Source organism: Dasypus novemcinctus, chromosome 1 (assembly GCF_030445035.2).
Source record: "Dasypus novemcinctus isolate mDasNov1 chromosome 1, mDasNov1.1.hap2, whole genome shotgun sequence".
NCBI classification, from domain to species: domain Eukaryota; kingdom Metazoa; phylum Chordata; class Mammalia; order Cingulata; family Dasypodidae; genus Dasypus; species Dasypus novemcinctus.
This window is the reverse complement of record NC_080673.1, coordinates 169,181,481-169,195,788: the sequence shown is the minus strand read 5'-3', so window position 1 is coordinate 169,195,788 and position 14,308 is coordinate 169,181,481. Positions and strand designations below refer to the sequence as shown.

The 14,308-nt window shown below is 39.3% G+C and overlaps 1 protein-coding gene and 1 non-coding gene across 4 annotated transcripts in view; both read left to right on the top strand.

Moving 5' to 3' along the window:
* Positions 1-14,308, top strand: part of NWD2 (NACHT and WD repeat domain containing 2) — a 233,294-nt gene that overhangs the window by 193,273 nt on the left and 25,713 nt on the right. For all 3 annotated transcript variants that reach the window (XM_058299876.2, XM_071217107.1, XM_071217109.1), the window contains one exon: positions 5,195-5,398. In XM_058299876.2, coding sequence (XP_058155859.1) covers positions 5,195-5,398 — 204 coding nt within the window. The remainder of the gene's footprint in view (positions 1-5,194; positions 5,399-14,308) is intronic.
* Positions 13,371-13,477, top strand: LOC111758980 (U6 spliceosomal RNA). The gene has a single exon (XR_002793088.1). It is a non-coding gene; the product is annotated as a U6 spliceosomal RNA (small nuclear RNA).

Below are 14,308 nucleotides of genomic sequence, written 5' to 3'. Positions count from 1 at the left end.
GTGCATGCCATCAGACTCAGCCCCCAAAGATTCTCAATTACAAACCCAAGCAGAACTGCAGGAATCAATGCTTACCCAATGAAAAAGAAAAATCAATTGAGGGGAAAGAAAATGTTATCTCCAAGCCTTTGAAAACGATAACTTGGATGTATCTATATCAGTTGATAAAGAAGGAAAGGGAAATACAAAGAGTCCTTTTATATTTAAGTTCCCGGTTACAAAGAGTTCAGTCGTTCAGAAAGTATTTCTTATGCTAGAATCTTACTTGCAGAAACTACAGCTAACAATATCAGAAAATTTCCTTAGACTAGTCTATCATTTGGACTTAACTCCCAGATTGTATTTAACTTAATTCAATTGTTGCTTTCTGCCTAACTAAAATTACATATTCTTAGTGTTTAAAGAATGAGCCTATTTAAATATATTTTCACATTTGAGTAGGTGGGTTGAAAGGTGATTATGCATTTCTACAGAGAGGCAAAATCTCATATGTTCATGCCCATAAGTGTATTGACAGAGTGTTTAAACAATTCAGTAAAAAAGCTGAAAATTATTTCAGTTATATGCATATCTTCCATATAGGGTCACAGGCAGTTTGATCAATGGCATAACTAATAAAAATGCACCTCAATGCAAAATCAAATGTACTCCCTCAGCTTCCCACCAAATTTTCCTCTACAAATTGACAAAGTTGGTTTTTTTTTTTTAACTTTTTTGAGAGCAGAAAGGATATGAAGCAAAAACAAGCTTCTTGGGCTTTGGGGTCAGAAGGACTGGAACGTCTGTTTCTCCTTTGGTCATTGGAGTACTTATTCTATTGCCAGTGGACAGAAAGAGAATGCCTTCTTGCGTGTAGTTTCTGTAGCTGCCCTAGCATCATCAATGGAAACTCCAGATGAATTCAGAGTTAAGGCAATAGTCTGAACTTTGCTACTGAGTTTAACTGATTCTTGCTCTCTGACTTTCTCTGGCCCTGATAGACATCTCCACTCTCTGTCTGTTACCTTAGAACTATAACCACATAGAACCCCAAAGTGCCTTCCTAAAAAAATTTGGAGATATATATAGCTATTTCTCAATAATGAGATAAGACTAAGGTAGAATCCTATCTTGAAATTTTTAAGAAGTAACTTCCCATGATTTATGAGCATTCCGCCTAAAGAAAGAATCAATACAGAGAAGGAAAAGACCAGGAGAGAACAATCCAATAAGTAATTTTAAGCCTACAGCCCTTTATTATTTTTCTAAAGTTCTATATTACCACTCTATATATAGTAGGCACTCAATATATATTGGTTATTTGAATTCAATAAAGATATTTATCCTTTTTGGGTAATTTCTACTCTAAAGAACATTTCTCCTTACTATATTGATCAAATAATTTTTGTATTTAGTGCCAGGTGCTCAACTCAAATAGATATTTTTAAACAGCCTTTGATTTTTGTAATGATCAGCTATATTCCTGCTCAGTACTGGCTAACCATCATCCATGAGACCACTTATGCCTCACCCATAGCAGTGATTTCCAATTTCTAGATTTATTTGGAATCTTATTTTGCAATACAGATTCTTGGGCTTCCCTGCCACAGTACCTCTGCAGGTCTGAAAAAAAAACCTAGAAACCTACTTTTAACAGGCATCCTGGGTGATTCAGGTGCAGAACATCCTTGGGATACATTTTAGAAACTGATCCATAGATTTGGTTCTGCCCTAGACTCTGGGATCAACCTTATTTAAACAGAGAGGATAAAACCACCAGTTAGTAAATTGTTAAGTGCAGTGATGAAGGTTCTGTCCTAGTTTTGGGCCCTGGCTCTAGATTTTGTTTCAGAAGCCACTATTTTGTACTCTTTCCTGCTTCCCACCCAACATCTGGTTGGATCTTGCCCTGGATTGTGGTGGCTCAGTCCATGGTGTTACTGGACTTGATTGGCTGCTAGACCAAGAGTTGCCAATTGCCAAATTTCATTTATTTAATGTTCTGCCTATATACCAGGTCCTCCAGCCATGGCCAAACTCTACCTGCCTGCCTTGTTACTTTCCTCCAGTGGTTCTTGCTTGGAAGGCCAGTGTGAGTCTGCTGGATACCTCTTTCCAGCACTAAAATCCCCCTCCTCACAAACAACAGCCCTTACAGGGGGTGATGACTATCCTTATTTGGAATTAGTCAAGGGGAATAGGATAATCACCAGGCTGGCCACCCTAAAAAAAGATCAGCTCCCTCTGCATCTGTGATAAAATGAGAGATTGTACCTACCCATTTACCCAAGCTTATCATAAGAGATTTTAAAAAGGGACTGTTAGAAATGAGAAACAACTTAATATACATTATTTTTGTTGCACACAGCCTGTTATCAAGAATGGCTCAAGGAAAGTGAACTTGGCCCAATGGATTGGGTGTCCGCCTACCACATGGGAGGTCTGTGGTTCAAAACCAGGGCCTCCTTGACCCATGTGGAGCTGGCCCATGCTCAGTTCTGATGCACGCAAGGAGTGCGCTGCCACGCAGGGGTGTCCCTCGTGTAGAGAAGCCCCACACACAAGGAGTGTGCCCCGTAAGGGGAGCTGCCCAGCACGAAAGAAAGTGCAGCCTACCCAAGAACAGCGCTGCACACATGGAGAGCTGACACAACAAGATGACGCAACAAAAAGAAATACAGATTCCCAGTGCCGCTGATAAGGATGGACGCAGTCACAGAAGACCACACAGCGAATGGACACAGAGAGCAGACAACTGGGCGGGGGGAGAGGAGAGAAATAAATAAATAAATCTTCAAAAAAAAAAAAAAGAATGGCTCAAAACAAATGCAGATTTGTTAAATGTTCTAAACTGGCTTTCTGGCTGATGCAGTCAGTCAGGGTTAGAACACTCTTTTCTCTAAAGAACCCTCCACAAATCCTCACTAACCAGGCTGAAATAGTGGAGACCAATAAGCTGAGTCCCTTCATTTGAGCTTGCTTTGTAAGTGGTTTAAGCAGCCAAAGAAAACAAATGAGTTGTATCTACGTCCTGTCTAGCCATGGAGGCTCTTACTGAGGAGACTCGAGTTTGAGACAGAGGATTCAGCTAACCACAATCACCTGCAGTGCCAGTTTCGTGAAATGTATCACATCCTACGGAGATGGAAAGGGCATGGGCCGCCTGGTGATATGTTTAGACAGTACCTTTTGAAAGCCTTTGGACTGAAATGAATGTTGCTGACAAAACTTCTTGATTGGTGCCTTCCCAAATTGAGAGCTGAGATATTATCTTTGGATATAAAAAGAAACTGCGGATCAGAACAGAACTCTAACAATTTCTTTCTCCACCTTAGTTCATTCATTTATTTCACAAATATGTTTGAATTTGTTTATAGAAGCAAATAGCTCTGTCCTCCAGGGGCTTACCGTCTAGTAATAGAGTCAAGATCAGGAATTTATTTTGGCCACAGGTCTACCTAGGACGTTTCTTATTCTCTCAACTGCCCGGATCAGATGAAAAGAATACTGCGGCTATTGCAGGAATGAGCAATAGAAATTCTAAGAAGTGATCCTGGGAAGCCAAATCAGCTTTTCATACTATAGTAGATAAACACGGCTTGAAGTTGATACTAAAGATGCTGGTCGACAAAAAGAAAGAATGAAGATGCCCACAGATTACGCAGACAAGCTTCCCAAGGATAGAATTAAACAGACAAATTTGCCTTGGATAGTATTGGTTTGTCTTCAAGTTCCTTCATGTTCCTTCTCTGCTAGCTAAAACAATGAAGGTTAATTGAAATATGGGGTACTACAGAAGCTAATAGTATCTTTGCTTAAACCAGTGGTTCATTTACCCAGAGGGCTTATTAAAATGCAGATTGATCAGCCCCATACCCAGAGTTTCTGATTCGGTAGGTCCGGGTGGGGCCCAAGACTTTCACATCTAACAAACTCACCCAGATATTCCTGATGCTGCTGGCCCAGTGACCATACTTTGAAAAACACTGTCTTAAACAAATATTTAGAGCAACCTTGGAAGTGTTGCCTAAAACCTAGGCAGCAACACTAAGTTTTAAACTTTTAAATACCTGCTTTTATCATTATAAAATTATATATATATTGCAAAATCATTTTTAATAAAGAAATTAATAAACTCATAAAATCAATCTAACTAAATTTAAAACCACCCACCCAAAGACATTAATAATCTTGCTGTGTATTATCAAACCTCTCTTAGGAGCATGTATGTGTATGCATGTATATATGATACACACAATAAATGCAATATATAAAGTAACATAAGAATAATTCTATATGTTTTTAATGTACTCTTCAAATAATAGTACATTATAAACATATTTCAAAATCAATATAGTTGATCAATATAATTTCAGTGGCTGAGGAGTATTCTGCTGAAAATATGTCCTAAAATTTAAACATCCCCTTTTGCTGGACACTTAGATTGTTTCACCAAGTCTTTCCTCTTGAAACTGGTTCAGCATATACGTTTTTTACATATAGCCTTAATTATTTTCTAAGGACAAATTCCTGGAGGAAAACTTCCCAAGTCCAAAGCTATATACATTTTTTAAGTCTTTAATACATATTGCCAGAATATCCTTCAGAGAATCGTTGGATCCATTTACATGTCCATCGGTACTTCATTGTGGTTTTCTTATACTTCCATAACACTGAGCACATGGGTTTTTTTGTCTTTTTTGCTAATTTAATAATAAGAGAATGATACTTTGTTTATATTTTGAATGTTTTTCAGCTATCAGTGACATTGAAAGTGGTATCATTTTTAATCTCTTCCCTTTGTAACTATGTAACTCTGATTCTGAGCTTAGAACTGTACTAACATCTCCTTCCAAACAATTTTCTTTGAGAGTTTTCTTGTCTGTAACAAACAAACAAAAAAATCTCAGAATAAAACAACTTTGGCTTCATTATGTAAACAGTTTGAAAAAGCAAACTTCATACAAAAATTCTGTATATTGAATTTCTCTAAGGTGAAAGGTAGTCTCATTTCATTACATTTATACTATACGTATTCTAATTTTACTTAGGAAGTAATCCATTGAAAACAAATATCCACTGTGATTAAAAGAGCACACTAAGGAAACGATGTGTCTTACTATCAATTTATTAACACTTACTTAGTGGCCGCATGATGTAAATACTAAGATGTTATTGATGATACACTAAACTGAGTTTTCTTCTTGATACACAGGGACTATTAGGTGAAAAATATGGAAACATCCGAATCCCTGGAGAAGTGGAAGCCTCAGAATTTGAAATGATTCTAGATGCTGCAGTAGAGGCAAAGCTGGATACCAAATTACTGGAAGAGTGGTACTGTCGAGATGAGAACTCCGTGCCAGCAGCATATTACCTCAGACCCAAATGGGAAATGCTGAAAAGCAATAAACACTCAGTAAGTTACCTTTCTCTTTGGAATATTGCTCTCCAGAGATTTGTCTGTCCATTACTTTAAGCCATTCATGTCATTTAAGGGTGGTTTTCTCCACAGAAAAGACATGGTAGAGTTACTATGCCCTAGGCCCTAACATTCCTTTTAACAACTAAATCCAAAACTAAGAGGCCTGCCAACATATATATATATGCTCTTTATTGAACAAGTTGTGGGTTTACAAAATAATCATGCCTAAAATACAGTATTCCCGTATACTACCCCACCACCAACACCTTGCGGTGAGGTAGAATAATTATTTAAATTGTTGATAGCACATTTTTATAACTGTACTATTAACTAATGTCTGTGGTTTAATTTAGAGTTCCCTGTTTGTGTAGGTAGTTCCACGTAATTTTTTAAAATTTTTAATCTGTTACCTATATACAATATAATATTTCAGTTCTCTTAATTGGGTTCACAATGTTGTGCTACCATCACCACCATCCATTGCCCAAATAGTTCCATCATTCCTAATAGGAACCCTGTACATTTTAACCATTAACTTCCCATTCCCTATTCCCACCCATCCCCTGGTAACCTATATTCTAGCCCCCGACAGTATGGGTTTGTTATTCTAATTGTTTTAAATCAGTGAGATCATAAAATATTTGTCCTTCTCTGTCTGGCTTATTGCACTCACCATGATGTCTTCAAGTTTCATTCATGTTGTTGTATGCAATAGACTTCATTCCTTTTTTACAGCTGGACAATGTTCTATTGTATGTACATACCACATTTTATTTATCTACTCATGGGATGATGGGCACTTGGGCTACTTCCATCTTTTGGCAATTGTGAATTTATGAACACTGTTGTGCAGTTATCTGAGACCCTGATTTTAATTCTTTTGACTATATACTAGTAGTGGGATTGACGGGACATATGGTGGTTTGATGCTTATCTTTCTGAAGAACCATCAAACTATTTTCCATACCACTGAGCCATTTCACATTGCCACCAGGAATGAATGAGTATTCCCATTTCTCCTCATCCTCTCCAACACTTATTTTCCATTTGTTGAATAGCAGTCATTCTAATGGGTATGTGATGGTATCCCACAGTGGTTTTGATGTCCATTCCCTTGATGGCTAATGATATTGAGCAGCTTTTCATTTAGTATAACCACCCCAGTTCTCTTTTGGTTACTATTTGCATGATATATATTTTCTCCATCCTTCACTTTGAACCTGCTTGTATCTTTGAATGTGTCTCTCACAAGCATCATATTGTATTTTAGTCAGTCAGAGGGGTGCTGATGCAAAATACAAGTCAGTCAGAGGGGTGCTGATGCAAAATACAAGAAATTTGTTGGCATTTATAAAGGGTATTTATTTGGGATAGAAGCTTACAGTCACAAGGCCATAAAGTGTAAGTAACTTCCCTCACCAAAGTCTGCTGCCACATGTCAGAGCATGATGACTGCCGTCGTCTACAAGGGTTCAGTCTCCCTCTTCCTGTTAAGGCTCTGTGTTCCCAGCTTCTTCCAACATCAGCTGTAGGCTGGGATAAGTCTCATCTCTCTTCCAGGGCTTGTTCCTCTGCGGGCTCAGCTGCTCTGTTCTCTCTACAAGGTTAACTGTAGACTATCAGTCTCTTTCTCTTGGAGCTTTTGCTATGTCTTTGGAGCTGTCTCTATTCCTCTGTGCTCTTCTCCTGTGTGTTTTCTTCCCAGGGCTCCAGCATCAAAAACTCCAACTTTCTCCTCAGCCATGTCATTTTCTCTGTGAGTCCCTACCCACCAAGGGGGTGGGGACTCAACATCCTATTTCTATGGCCCAGTCAAAGCCCTAATCATAATTTAATCAAATAAAAGTTAAACATCTGAAGTTAATACAGTCTGATATGCCCAGAGGAACAGACCAGTTTACAAACACAAATCTATTTTTGGAATTCATAAACAATATCAAACTGCTACATAAGGTCATGCTTTTTTATTCATTCTCCAAATCTCTGCTTTCAACTGGAGAGTTTAATCCATTTACATTTGAAGTCAGTACTGGTAATACAGGGCTTTCTTCTGCCATTTTGTTCTTTGGCCTTTGTAAGTCTTACACCTTTTTTTCCTTGCTTTCATTAATGCCTACATTTGTATTTATTCGATTTTTGTGTTGTACCATATTGAGTGCCCTCTTTTTGCTATGTGGATTTAGTTTTCATCCACTTTTCTCATGATTACCATTGGATCAAACAATCATCTTTGTCTTGATAACAACTTCAATAGAACATATATCTACCTTTCCTATACCCATTGCCCCCTTCCTCTTTTTTTTAGGTACTTGTTGCCACATACATCTTTGTACATTGCATGTCCAAAATCACAGATATATCATTATTTTTTATGCATTTGCCTTTTAACATCTATAGGAAGTAAGAAGGGGAGTTACATACCAAAGAATGTACTACAGGGAAACGGACTTGGCCCAGTGGTTAGGGCGTCCGTCTACCACATGGGAGGCCCGCGGTTCAAACCCCGGGCCTCCTTGACCCGTGTGGAGCTGGCCCATGCGCAGTGCTGATGCACGCAAGGAGTGCCGCACCACGCAGGGGTGTCCCCCTCGTAGGGAAGCCCCACGCACAAGGAGTGCACCCATAAGGAGAGCCGCCCAGCGCGAAAGAAAGTGCAGCCTGCCCAGGAATGGCACCGCCCACACTTCCGTGCTGCTGATGACAACAGAAGCAGACAAAGAAACAAGATGCAGCAAATAGACACAGAGAACAGAACAATGGGGGGGGGGGTGGAGAATTAAATAAATAAATAAATCTTTAAAAAAAAAAAAAAAAAGAATGTACTACAATAATACTGGCACTTATAATTACCAAAATGGTTATCTTTACTGTAGGTCTTTATTTCTTTATGCCACTTTGAACTACTGTCAAGTGTTCTTTTCTTTCAGTCTGAAGAACTCCCTTTATTATTGCTTGTATGGAAGGTCTAGTGACGATGAAGTCCCTCAATATTGTTTATCTGAGAATGTCTTGATTGTCTCCCTCATTTTTTAAGGAAAGCCTCATTTGATATAGAATTCTTGTCTGGCAGTTGTTTTCTTTCAGCACCTTAAGTATTTCGGCCCACTATCTTCTTGCCTCCATGGTTTCAAATGAGAAATCTGCACTCGATCTAACTGGGACACCCCTGTACATAATACATTGCTTTTCTCTTGCAACTCTCAGAACTCTCTCCTTGTCCTTTGCATTTGACAGTTTGATCAATATATAATGGAACATATTCTTCTTCATTTTTATCCTATTTGGTGTTCTCTGGTCTTCTTGGATGTGCATAATCGTGTCTTTTGCCAGGTTTGGGAAGTTCTCTGTCATTATTTATTTTACATAGCTTCTGCCCCTTTCTGTCTTTCTTCTCCTTCTGGGACTCCCATAATGCATATATAAGTGTGCTTAATGTGTCCCAGAGGTATCTTGGACTCTTTTCACTTTTAATAATTCTTTTTTCTTTCTGTCCTCAGTCTGACTCTTTTCAAATGTTGTGTCTTGAATTCACTGATTCTCTTTTCTGCCAGCTCCCATCTGCTCTTAAAACCCTCCTGGGAAGTTTTCATTTCAGTTATTGCTGTCTTCAATTCCAGTAGTTCTGTTCGGCTCCTTTTTAAAATTTCTCTCTCTTTACTAAGACTCTCATATTACTCATTTATTGTTTAACTGATGTACTTTAATTCTTTCCCTGTATTTTCCTTCATCACCCTGAGCATTTTTAAGAAAAAACAAAATTGTAAGAGTTTGTTTGATATTCTCATGTTCTTCAATAATGTTTCCTGAATTTTATTCTTTTCATTTGGATGGGTCATCATTTCCTGTTTCTTTGTCTTGTTCTCTTTTGTTACACACCATACATTGTAGTAGTTTAAAATGTTAACTCTGGAATGTATTGCCTGAGATATTTCTTGACTTTTTAAGCTGCTGGTGATAAGACAGAGACTTTCTTGTGCTTCAGCCCTCCTATCAGGAAGTCTGCCTAAGGCAAATGCGGTGCATAGGATTTTCCCTATCTTTCTAGGCTTCCGTCTTGTCCTAAGCATTTGCTTATTAGATGTTTTGAAGTTCCCTGTTCACGGGAATTTTGTTGTCCCTTCTGTTTCCCAGGAACAGACTTCCCTTTCCCAGGTGTTTGAAGCCAACAGGACTTTGCCCAGACTGTCTACCTTTATAGTTTCTTATACTCCTTTCCTGGTCTCAGGCTGCTTTTGCCTGGAGGGCAAGTTCCAGGAGGGAAGCATGCTGGAGAGGATTTTTCCAAGTCAGTCTTTCTCAGCTGAAAAAGGGCCAAGGACCCAAGACATGGCACAGACTAGCTCCAAAGTGCCCCTATGAAGGGATCAGGAAGGATCCCAAGAGCTTCGCCAGTGACTCCCCATAGCTGAGCTTTCCTGATATGCCCAGCAAATGCAGCACTTCAACTAACTCTCCCCATCACCTTGAGGAAGGACCTCCACCTCCACCACTTCTGCCAACTTTTTGATTCTCTATCTCTTTTAACATCTCAAATTTTCCTTCCAGAACCATGTTCCTTCTTCCTGAAATTTTGTGTCTTCCTGAACTATATACTTCTTCCTGAAGTTCCTTTAGTGAAGTAATAAACTCACTTGTTACCTGTTTATCTGAAAATATTCTCTCTTTTTTCTCTATTTCTCCATAGTGTGTCTTTTGTTTATCCTGGTAGGTATATGTCCTTCCTAGATCTGGAAAATTCTGTCATCATTTCCTCTATTCCTTCTGTTTTTTCCTTTATGGCCTTTACTTAGATGTACATTAGACCTTTTTAGTCTATCCTCCATGTCTATTAAGTCTCTGTCACACTGTCAATTTCCTTATTTCTCTGTACTGCCCTACAGGACATTACTTACTATCTTTTCTCCAGTCCATCAATTTTCTCTTCACTTGCAACAACTCTGTTCATACACTGAGTTTTCAAACTCAACGTTATACTTTTCATTTTGTAAAAGAATTTTTTTTGGAGAGGAGAGGTCTCAGAAGGAGAGTTCTTTTTAAAATATGCCTAGTATTTTTATAGGATTTCATTTTTTATTTTTTATTCAAAATTTTTCCATTAAACTTTTCATATATAGTTAATTTATACTCTATACTCTCATATCGATGTATTGTAGAATCTTGGGGTGATAATGATTCACTCATGAGTATGATAGAAACATTATTGTCTTTTCTCTACCTTGGACCCAAAATCTACCTAGGTTGTGTCCCTTGAAACTGAATGAAGGAGGAAGAGGGAAAGGGTGGGCCTACTCATTGCATAGATTTTTGGAGGGATTAAAAAGGTCTACATAACTACCTCTTTTCTATAGGTCCAGGAGAAGGTTGACCAGAGCACTTCATTTAAGGATTTGTATTTGTCATTCAAATATTCAACATAAAACATTTTCCCTATACAATATGCAGTCATGTCAGGCTCCTTCAATTTTCATCTTCCTCCTCTCATGCATTTATCAGAGTAATTATGTATAAGAATGTCACTTTCTGGATAAGAATATTAGGGTACACCTGAACCACTCTCCAGTTAAATAAGCTGAGAGTAAATGTTGCAGCAAGCAAATGTAGATAACAAAGAACTTGATACCTCAAGAAACCAGGTTTACATGAAGATTAGAAATTACTTTTTCATATGTCACTGTTTAACTGGATGTTGCTATTACTTCTTCCTTTGTTCTATAATCCTCTAAGGAAATTTAAATTATGCCCCAAATCCCAAATAATACTCCTGCATAAAGTATGGTTAAATAAACAACTAAAGACAATTAAATAGTAACATATGAGCACTTTTGCTTTTACTTTCTTCCCACTTTGGATGATATTAAAGAGATTATTTTATGATGATTGTTGGGGTTTGAACCTGTTTATACCCCAGAAAAACATGTTCTTAAATCTAATCCATTCTTGTGGGTATTGTAACCAGCTGTAAGTAGGACTTTCTGCTGAGGTTACTTCAGTTAAGCTGTGTCCCACCTCAGTTGCATGGGTCTTAATCTTATTACTGGAGTCCTTTATAAAATGGAATGAAAAGAGAGAGAGAAAGGGAGGAAGCCACAAAAACAAGAAGTTGATATCAGTGAAACCTGGAAGAGAAGGGAAAGACCAGCAGACACCACCATGTGCCTTGCCATGTGACAGAGGAGACAGTATCACTGGCAATCAGTTTTCAGGATTGAAACATTGACTTTATGATGCCTTGATTTTTCCTACCTCAAAACTATGAGTGAACAGATTCTCATTGTTTAAACTGAATCATTTCATGATATTTGCTTTAAGTGGGAAACTAAAACAGATTTTGATACCAGTGAAGTGCTGCTGTTGCAAATACCAAAAATATAGAAACAGCTTTGGAATTGGGTAACGGGTAGAGGCTAGAAGAACTGTGAGGCACTTAAGAGAAAATGCCTAGATTACTGTGAAGAGACTATTGGTAGAAATATGGATGGTAAAGTTACTTCTGATAAGGCCTTAGAAGAAACTGATGAATATAGAAACTGGAGGGAAAGGTGATCCTTGTTTTAAAGAGAACTTGACAAAATTAAGTTCTGATGTCAGATGCAAGGCAGAAATTGAGAGTGATAAGCTTGGATATTTAGTGAGATGATTTCCAAGCTAAATGTGGAAATCAGTCTGGTTTCTCCTTGCATGTTGTATTAAAATGTGAGATGAAAGAGATAAGCTGAGAACTGAATGCCTAGACACAATGTAACCAGATATTGATGGTTTCAAAAATTCTGAGCTTCCAGAAAGTGAATCCCCAGAGAACAGTGTTCCATGTGAGGATTCACCTGAACATGGATCCAGGCAGCCAATTCAGTGCAAGTCAGGAGTGGCATTGAATCCAGGAAGGAACTCTGTGGAAAGTCCTACTGTCTGATGGTTCGAACACCTGTGTACTACATGTAAAACTGACAATTTTTTTATGAGACCTGTATGAAGAGAAACACTGCTATCCTGGACTAAAAGGAACAGAAAAAGGACAGACTGAAGGAAAAATCATTTCAAGGGCAGAGCCATGGAAACTGAGGTCTGGACTAAAGACATCTTTTTGGGCCAAAAGAGTGGTCCACCCATGTGGGTAGAAAGGATGAGTCTGTTCTGTGCTTTGAGAGGTAGGTCTTCCTTCAGTCAGGAAGAGGGCTACCAACCTAGTGTTCTCAGAGGCAGAAGCCTATACCCCAGGGACTGCAGAGCATCTAGCAGACACCTCAGTTTTTTCAAAGGGTGGAAACTTTTCCCTGGGGATTGCAGAGAGTCTGGCCACCACACCAATGTTTGACAAGGGAGGAACCAGTGCCCTGGCATTCCAGGAAAACCTGGCTGCCATCCCAGTGTTTGAAGTAGGGGAAGCCTTCATCCCAGTGTTTAGAGAGGGCATGGACACTGCACACACTTGGAAAGGTTGGTGCTGCTGCTGCATCAGGTCTGGAGGACAATACATTATTCCACAGATGTCTCTCAGACGTTGAAATCTAATGGAGTATTTTCTCCTGGATTTTGGAATTGTTTGGGACCCAAAGCCCCTGTTTCCCTTCCATTCAGTCCCAAAAGGAATGGAAACATTTACCCTATACCTGACCTTCCTTTGTATATTGGAAGCAGATAACTTTTTCTCTAGATTTCACAGGTCCACAGATGAAGAGGAATTGTGCCTCAGGACAGGCTACACCTTTAACCAGTTTGTATGAGACTCTGTACCAAGCATTGTTTCTGAAATCATTTAACGCTGTGTGATATTGTGATGAAATTAATGTATTTGCATACAGAAGGAACCTGAATTTGGGGGGTCCAGAGGATGGAATGTGGTGGTTTGAAGTCGTATGTACCCTCAAAACCATGAGTGAATAAATTTCCACTGGTTAAGCTGAATCATTCCATGGTATTTTCTTTAAGCAGCCTACTCAAACAAAGTTTATATCAAAACTCAAAAAGGGTGCTCGCTTCGGCAGCACATATACTAAAATTGGAACGATACAGAGAAGATTAGCATGGCCCCTGCGCAAGGATGACATGCAAATTCGTGAAGCGTTCCATATTTTTATTGACTATGGGGTGCAGTGATGCTCAGAGATGAACTTACCAGGTGCAATGGATGTGTCATGATGATGGGAGAGAGTGTTGCTGTGGGGGGAGTGGGGGGCGGGGGCGGTGGGGTTGAATGGGACCTCATATTTTTCATAATGTAATTTAAAAAAAAAAAAAAAAAAACCTCAAAAAGGGGCCCCAGGAAGCGGACTTGGCCCAGTGGTTAGGGTGTCCGTCTACCACATGGGAGGTCCACAGTTCAAACCCTGGGCCTCCTTGACCCGTGTGGAGCTGGCCCACATGCAGTGCTGATGTACGCAAGGAGTGCTGTGCCACGCAGGGGTGTCCCCACGCATGGGAGCCCCACACACAAGGAGTGCGCCCTATCAGGAGAGCCACCCAGAGCAAAAGAAAGTGCAGCCTGCCCAGGAATGGCGCCACACACATGGAGAGTTGACACACAAGATAACACAACAAAAAGAAACACAGATTCCCGTGCCACTGACAACAACAAAAGCGGACAAAAGAACACGCAACAAATAGACACAGAGAACAGACAACTAGGGTGGGGAGGAGAAGGAGAAAGAAATAAATGAGTAAATAAATCTTTGAAAAAAAAGGGGGGGAGGTCTTCCCTGATCAAGAAGGTAGACTGAGGTGTTTCATGGCTCTATTCTCCCACAGAAACTGAACAATCGACAAGAACTGGTAGAAACATTTTCTCACAGCTCCAGAGAGCAGTTAAAGGACTGCAGTAACAAGACAGCACTGAGTCAAGAAAAAGGCAACTTAAAAGCAGTAGGATCTTGTGACACTCTGGCTGCCCCCCCACACAAACACACTCAC